Source organism: Tetrao urogallus (genome assembly GCF_951394365.1).
Source record: "Tetrao urogallus genome assembly, chromosome: 1".
NCBI lineage: Eukaryota > Metazoa > Chordata > Aves > Galliformes > Phasianidae > Tetrao > Tetrao urogallus.
The window spans coordinates 79421741-79430569 of record NC_136813.1 but is presented as its reverse complement, the minus strand read 5'-3'; the positions used below and the strand labels follow the sequence as shown (position 1 = coordinate 79430569).

Genomic DNA, 8829 nt, shown 5'->3' with positions numbered 1-8829 from the left:
TAATTGTTCCACTTTAAGTTGCCTAGGTTTTAAGAAGACAAATGTCCAACACTCTAATGTGATGCTGGAGTTATACACATAATACTAATTGCTTAAATTGTCTACTGAAATGTCCCTAAGAACTTAATTAGAGTTGCAGTGTTCACCTGAGAATACTAACTGCAGCAAACAATTTCTTCTAAGTCTGTATATTCATTGTCATTTGCATCTTAAACTTGCAATGAAGGATGGGACTTTCTAAAAAAAAATAAGTATAATCTCCCTGTGATTTACCTATCATGCAAGTAATGAAAAGAAAATTTAAAACTCTTTCCTACGAAACTGCAAGAAAAAACAGTCTGCTTTGGAAGAAGCAGCCCTGAATAATTGCTTGAAATAGGGCTTAGGAACTGAATTGCTATTTTGCTTTATTTGTTTATTTTTATTTATTTCTTTGAGTGTCTGTTCACACCCTGGAGCTATGTAGCAGAAGTGTGAGAATATTTTGAGCCCAAACTGACCTTCTGAAACCTCCTTTTCACTTCACAGGAAGTGTCAGGATATTACCTCAAACGTGCATTCTGTGGGGATATAAAAATGGTTTGTGAACTGAGAGCACATACACACAAATATATACAATGCTTTGCTCCTGCTTTGCTTTGCTCTCTTCACAGGAGAGAAGAAATATACTTCCTGTGAAGACTTTTCACATGTACTCCAATCTGAGGGCTCATGGCAAACTTTGTACTTCTAATACACCTACAAGGCAAGTGCAGAGAAAACAATGGGATGGGGTGGGATGGGATGGGAGCTGCTGTGAGGGAGTCCAGATTCGAGGTTATCTGATCCTCACAGCTGTTTCTTCTAACTGTCTTTTACTGGACTGCACCCTAACCAGATAAGACAATCTCTTTCTAGGCTCATCTTTGTTTTCACTCCTACAGCAGGAGAAATGTGGTGATGTATTGAGACTGTAGTTTCATTTATATCCTCCTGACTAAGCATGACAGCCAAATGACCTTTGGGTGCTTCAGGTCTGCAGAGTTCCTCAACTGCGGTCATGTGCTGCAGCCCCTTCCACCATCTTGCACTGCCTTATCCACCACCAAATGTACTAGGGACTGAGGGCTTAGTAGGCATTTATTTTATCTGAATGACTGGAGAGGACGGAAAAGAGCTAACATTTGATTAAAAAGAAAAAAAAGAAGAAAAAAAAAGAAAAGAGAAAAATAATGTAGTGATGTTAAAAAAATATATCCATTTTATTTCTGGAGTAATTTTTGAGTTCATTCTGTCATGCCTTGGTTGGTAAGAGATATGTCTTAGTAAAATAATATAAAGAATATCCCCATCAAATTCTTGGCTCTGAAATTTAACTTCAGGTTCTTTTCCTAATACCAGAGAGACCAGGCAAAGAGGTGTTTGTACTTACTTTAAGCTCAATAATAGAAGAAGATTACCTGCTTCCTATACCATTTAGTTCTTAGAGAATCATATTATTCATACTCTATACTCTACCAAATTATATATTTTTAACAACCGAATGCTTCTGAACTTATTTTATCTAGGGTATTGGTTTTTTAATGTAAGAATGCTCTTGAAATGAAGACAGTTGTAGTAATAAACAGAACACTTGTCTTCAACAGTTCTATAGCTCAGTGTGCTTAATTTTTAGTAATATGATCAGCTGCAGAATTTGTACGTTTCAAACAAGTTATCAGGCCTGCTTTTGTAATTTATGCTTTGACTACTACATAGCTCAATTGACCTCCCATCTACAATGTTTATTGGTCCAGAGCAAAGATCAGAAATGTCACAAACAATATAAACAAACAAAAAGCATAGGAAAGCTCTTGATAGCAGAAACATTTAAATTAGCTTTACTTCCCAGGACAACAATTCCTAGTTCTGGACCATCAAACAAAGGCCAGCTAGAGGAATACAAGGCTGCCAACACATTTTCTTTGAGGTTATAGCCAGAGTGAAAAGGAAATAGCCCAGCAAAATGACATCAGAAGTGGCAGTTTGGTACTAAGTCCAATATACAAACCCTGTAATGAATCTCAAATGACAGATCATGTCTCAAATGTCCATCATTCAATCTTCACTCAGTGGGCTATTTAGGATGTGAAGAGCTGCGGCTGATAGGAAAAAAAAAAGCAATCATTATACAAGCAGATTTATTGCTGTGAAAATGCTTAGATTTTTCTGTTTCTAGCCAAACCGATCTCTTGCTCATCTGAAAAATGGGTTATAAAGTGTTCTAATAACAGCAGATCAGATAGGGGGTGAGTTTGAAGGCATACATTTACAGTGGATAATAAACTAAACCTTCCACAGAGATTGTTTTTAGCGCTGTCAGGTTTCTGCCATCCTCTGTTATGACAATAGTGCATGCAACAGAAACTCTCTGTGCTAGACAACTGACAAGTGCAAATCATTCAGGAGTCTATTAGGCACATGGGGATACATTTGTGTTGCTCATCAATCTGGATGGGCCCCAAAAATACCAATTGCGTTATGTAGGTCAGCCAGAGTACAGCGCATTGCATGACAAAAAAAGCCACAATACTGTCAAGGAACAGGCAGGTACTTTGACCTTTATTCTCCACTGGCCTTTATCCTATTTTTTGGCTTACTTTACTGCTGTTATTTTTTATTTCTTTTCTGAATCTTAATTAAATTCTTCTTAGTCTTGCTAGCTTGACTGTTTTTAAGAATGAAAGAAGTCTGTTTACCAGGCCAGTTTTGTACAATCTCACTGATCTATATATAATTTATATGTCATTTAATGCACAATATTCAAGTAAATTTTTTTAAATTTTAATCAAGCGAATGAAACAGGCTTTCCAATTATTTTGAAATCAATTATCATTAATCACGTATCATACTTCTGATTTTCACAGCTGTATAATAATAGAAAAATCTTAGTTTGCATCTAAAGATAAGAGTATTTAGCTCTGAACCAGATCACATTGGAAGCTCTTAATGTTTGCAGCCGGGTGAGAACTGGGTCCACACTAAAATTCAGAAGACAATTTGCAACCACGGCTTGTAACAGCCTTCAAATGTGAATTCCTTTTCTTTTTGCCTTTCCAATTTTCTTTTCTCACACAAACTCAAATTATACTCATTCAGCTTTATCAGATCTATTCTCAGATTGTACTGCTGCAACTGAGAACAGAATCAGACCTCGCAATGCACTTGGTCTTCAAAATAATTAGCTTCATCTTATACAGCTCTCCATTTATGTCAAGCTGCATGTGCTGCCAGGACTTATAAACTGATTAGGTTTATACGTTGTACATAGGTTATATAGCAGAGTCCTTTAGTTTCACAGCAAGGATTACCCTGATAATACAGAGCCTTATAAAGCGCCACATTTGTGTAAATCATGTGCATAGAATCCACGTATACAGACCCCAAATCCTTGACCAGCCAGAGTAAGTTTCTCCAATCATCACACTGTGCAGTTTTAAAAGTAAAGTGCTATTTGTTTATGGCTAAATCTTAAATGTGTCTATTGCATGCACACTTCGGACTGTAGGGTCAAAACTGGAACACCTTCACCAATAAAGGATGGAGCCTAATCCCTAGGGCAATGAAAGATTATGTTTTTCCGTTTTATTTTTTGTTCCAATAGAACTTTTGTCAAACACAGAGTATGTTGAACACACAGCAGTTTCCTTCATTGTTTCCCACACAGAGCTGAGCTATTCATAGAGGAGGAATACTAAGAAGGAATGTTTTTGAAGTAATAGATAGCTTCTACATTTCTTTCTTTCTTCTTTTCTTTCCTTCTCTCTCTCTTTCTTTCCTCCCTTCTTCCTATTTTTTTAAATATTATAATAAAAGTATTATAAAGAAAATCTCTTTTTTAAAAAAAGTACTGTGAATATCAAATTGTATCCATCAGTCCCTGAATCATGCTATTCAAAGTGCTTAAATTTGCATTAAAATAGAACAGAAAAGTATTCCCCGTGTGGCTAAGGAACAAACTACCTAACACTGCCTAAAAATGACTGTGGTCAGATAGATACATTCTACATTTATTCCACATCCCAGTCTTTTCTACAGGGTATGTAAGAGGGAAGGAAAATGAAGGAAAAAAGAAAAAAAAAAAATTGTTTTTAGAGGGTACTGGTACATTTGGCATTCAGTTGAATGAAGAAAAATGCCATCAGTGCCTGACAGGTGTCTGTAAGAGTGAATAAATAATAGCTTTCTTACACTATGAAGAAAACAAAAGTGCAAAGCTCTTTTAGAATTTCATCTGGCCTGGCAGCTTCATTTCCATTTTGTGGACATTTGGCACATGTCCAGAGGGAGACACCATGATAGATGGTAGAAAAGGATTTGAGCAAATTGTCAGAGAAATGAACATTTTAAAGCAAGCAAAAATCAGTGCACATCCCAAAGCTCTATTGGCTTGTTATGCACATACTGAGACTTCTTGACTTTCACAACACGATCATAGTTACATCCTCCCACGCTGTCAGTTCTGGATTACTCCCACAAACATCCCCCAGACTGCAGTTTACCTCTTCTCTACTCATTACTTCTCATTAAGAAGACTAAAATATTATAAGCTGTACTTTTCTCCTTGAGACAATTAAGATGAACAAACCCCACACATCCCTTATATTGGCTAATATCAGTCAGCTACCATAAAAATTCCTAAAGCTAATTAATTGCAGAAACAGACGATCAGGTTTGTCTGCCAGGCTACCAGCTACATTTTTGCCAGAGTCAATCAAACCCACGACTCTATGAGAGTGTGCTGCAAGCAGCAATTCTGCCTCTGCTCTTCTGCTTCTGCTAGCAGAGACTGGCAGACAGCTTGGCCTGAATACCATGTACAGCTACAACAGTGCTCTGTGCTCTTTCTCAAACCATAAAGGACTCTTCCTTTATTTAAAATATAAGTCGCTTGGTTCATTTGTCTTAAAGATGCCCAGATATAAAGACAGTGGTTTGTTTCTTCCCTGGCAACCATGGTAAACGCATTATCTGCAACTCCTCAAAGATAGAAACATACATAAAAAATAAAACTAATTTATTTATTCATTAAAGTGAATAAATTGTTTTTAATACTTCAAAGTCTTATTTAAATATTAATTTTGTATAAATAAAGTTTATTCTGAAAACAATTATATTTGTTGGTGTTCATGTTTCTTTTGTTTTCTTTTTTGCCTGAGTTCTTACTGAAATCATGTTAAAATTAAGCTTTACTTATTGTTACAAGCTAAAACCAAATTAAATAGTATTTTTTCATCTTGAATATATCATTTTAAAGCAAATACAATTTTGAACATTAAAATACAAGGGGACTCTGCAATCCACAGCAAAATAATGTTTTGCTCTTCCTTTTTCAGAAAATAACACTTTCTTTAATACATAATGGCAACCATCTAAGATACTGCCTTTTTATTCCCCTTTGGTTTGGAAATCGTCACTGTAAATATCAGCAGGACTCACTGCACTTCAGTGCCTATTGCCTGACTTGTCTTGCTTTCCTAAAAATTGGAAATGATCTTATTTGCAGGGTTTTTAAAGGAGGGAAAGAAAAAAGTCAAATGCTTAAAAATAAAATCCACAACCACATTAATACTTTTCCAGGAAGTGTTAAAAATAGGGCTTGCTTTTATATTTATAAAAGGGGTACAATTGACTCATTCTTAAAACAAAAACAAAAAAATAAATCCCCCAAGAAAGCAAAAATCAAACCATCTCTATTTTCTACACATTCTGTAGTGACTACTGCGAAGCAACCGATACAGATTGGGTATAGTCTGTTTAACAAGTTTCTACCAAGTTAAATGTTAGATGATCAGACTGTAGTGTTACCCCAAATGGGGCCATTGTAAGAGCAGGGAGTGATGCACATTACAGGGGAAGAAATGAAACAAAGGCTCTCAGTGAGGGATGGGATCATTCTAAGAACAAATATTACCCAAAACAGGTGAATTGCAGCAGGCATGGCCTTCAGGAATCAGGCTAGGCAGGCCAACAAAATGGATGGCGCATCTGATATCAACATAGCTTTGTCCAAGCATTCCCAAGAGAGGTTAAAAACGAACCAAAAAAAAAAGTCTAAAACTATACTAATGAAGCCAAAAAGTTTCCTATCTATACAGCAGTCTCTTCATTAAAAAAATGTAAATATACAAATTCCAATGACATATAAAACAAAGTCGAAAATGTGTATGGGAAGAGAACATGGGTAAAACAGGAAGACCGATGCTACAAAGAAATTGCAAAAAACGTATGTACAAGACCCTGTTTTTCCTCATATATTATCGATTGTAATGCATGTTTAACAGCAGCAGTCGAGGATGTAGTTCCAGGCACCGGACTGCAGACTCAGCTTCTACTCAAGGGGATGGACAGCCCCTTGCATTTCTGTCACCAAATGACACTTGATATACTGGTCTCCCGTGGCAAGAGGGGCAGTATCGCACTGTTTGTGTGAGCCTCTTCTGGATTCTGCTCCCTGTTAGTTTTCGTCTGTGGCCGCTGCCCGTTTATAAGTGTCATAGGGATGTTGCAGTAGGTGTGCTGGTTACCTATTGAGGTAAGCGGCAGGGTGCCGGTAGGAGGTACATCATATTCATAGCTTCGATAATAGTGTTTCTGGCGCATCTGTGAATGATATGTGTTATGAAAGGTGGAGCGTAGATCTGGATGAGCAGTGGCAAGAGCAGTAGAGGTGGCAGCAGCCATTGAAATTGCGGAGACTGTCTGCAGTTCCCCGAAGGGCCCCTGCTCACTGACATCTAAAACCTGCTCGTGTGTGATGGGTTCAGTCCTCTTAAAAGGCATTTCGTACTGTAAACGTTTCCAGAATTTGGAATTCAACTTGTTGCATTTTGGTCCATGCCATTTAATGACAGTGAGGAGCTTGATGGTATGTTTCAGGGCCTCAACCTCCTGATAGTTCATAACTCCTCGCAGTTCACTGCATTCAATCAGTATCACTTTAATTTCTCCTGTGACTAACATGTTCCGAAGCCTTGTTTCCAGTTCAAAGATGCTCCAGCCTCTTCTTACCACATAATTTGGGGTCATGACGATGATCAGTCGCTTGCTTTGGTCTACACATCTTGCCACGTCTTCAATGTAGGCTACAAAATAAGACAATTGCTCAAAAATCAAGGCAAGAAAATATTTCATTCCCATAGGCTGGAGAGAAATAACAGAAGCAAACCCCCTTCTCCCAGAAAAGTTCTCTGAATGCTGCAAAAACATCACTTTCAAACATGTAAACTTTGCTTGCCAGGACAAATTTTTTGGATAACCCGTTCTGGATGACCCTGCTTGAACAAGACAGCTGATGCAGATGACATCCAGAAGTTCTTTCCAACCTCAAGCATTCTACGATTCAGTGAAATATTTATTTCCCATTGGGCTATGTTTTGGTAGTGTTTGTAAATGAACTGTCAATTTGTGCCTGTATCTTTACTGGAACAAGCGTGTCCATCATCATTTTATCCATCACCATTTTCTAAAAAGTCACCCAGATAGGCAACAGAGCAGAAGCTGTGTTTTATTGTCAGCCTAAAAAGCAAATGATATTCTAAGGTCTACTGATTCACTAGATTGTTGTTTTCCTTTCATGCATTCACAGAAACAGAGCTGTGTCCTGCAAATTAATGTTTAGGATACTGTAGATTTGAAAATATCCATGTACTTATGATTAAGGTTGTGTTTTACTTATCCTTTCTTATAAATATTAATTCAATAAAATAGTTTGAACTTAGTAGTTTTATAAATGCCTACAACTGAAGTTACGAACTGCAACTTACAAATATTACTGAGCATAGGTTGGAATACCTTAAATATATATGAAAAAAATCTACTTATTTCAGTTGGAATCAATTCTCAGTTTCAGTCTCTGAAAATGATCCAGTGCCTCCACTACAGTTTATCTACCAGCAGTCTTTTATTTACTCTGCTGCAGATGTTTTCTCTCAGCTCTTGACTTAGACCAAAGACAACTGCTTTCTTCCTGTCTGAGTCTCTGTATAGACGGATAGCGATAATTATTTAGTTGTTTTTATATTAGTGTGATGGATATATTTCCAAGGAAACACTTAGGAATAGAAAATAAAAACCTCTTTATTAATTCCTAGGTGTGGAGACTCTCAGATAATCTGTGAATAAATATTAATCTTATTAATTTCCATTACCTATGCATGCCCTGTCTGCACTGTCTCACCTTCAATGAATATAATACACTTAGTAAAATATAATCTTCTTATCTAGGAAATGTACATCAAGCATATTTGGTGACTTATCTTATTCCACAAGATGATAGAGTTAAGATGACATTCGAAAGGGACAAGCATAGGATTAATACTTAAATAATATATGCAACCACAGCCTATGTTGTTTAGAAAATACGCTAACATAAAGACATACTTACTTCCTGTGGGAATCAAATCTCTGTCTGGTATGAACAACTTGTATCCATAATGCTTTTCAAGCATATCTGGTAAGATCTCAAGAGCAAATCTTTCTTCTTCTCCAGTTTCTTGATTCCACTGATCAGGATCCACTTTGGTATAAGATAGATATGCATCATAGTCCTTGTTGTCTAAAAAAACACAAGGAAAAAATGAAATTACATTATTTGCTGTTCTTGCATATTGCTTAGATGATTGCCTAGGAATTATTCCTCAAAGAATTTCTCAGGAATGGTAAATTGCTTAGATAAAATAGCAAACTTTTACCTATTCTCCAGTTATTAAACCATTCATCTTTTATGTTCCACCTAGTGGAGTTAATCCTTTATTACATGGATACAAGACAGAAGGGATCCATACCCATACACTGAACTCAGTTTGTGCA

General features: G+C 36.6%; 1 protein-coding gene across 1 annotated transcript in view; it reads right to left on the bottom strand.

Annotated features, from left to right (window-relative positions):
- Positions 1-6384: 6384 nt before the first annotated feature.
- The window catches only part of IL1RAPL1 (interleukin 1 receptor accessory protein like 1), a gene marked incomplete at both ends in the record, with an annotated part of 599615 nt that continues 597170 nt past the window's right edge, over positions 6385-8829 (bottom strand). The window contains 2 exons of the mRNA XM_079549852.1: positions 6385-7103; positions 8405-8575. Of these exons, the coding sequence (XP_079405978.1) occupies positions 6385-7103; positions 8405-8575 (890 nt within the window). The remainder of the gene's footprint in view (positions 7104-8404; positions 8576-8829) is intronic.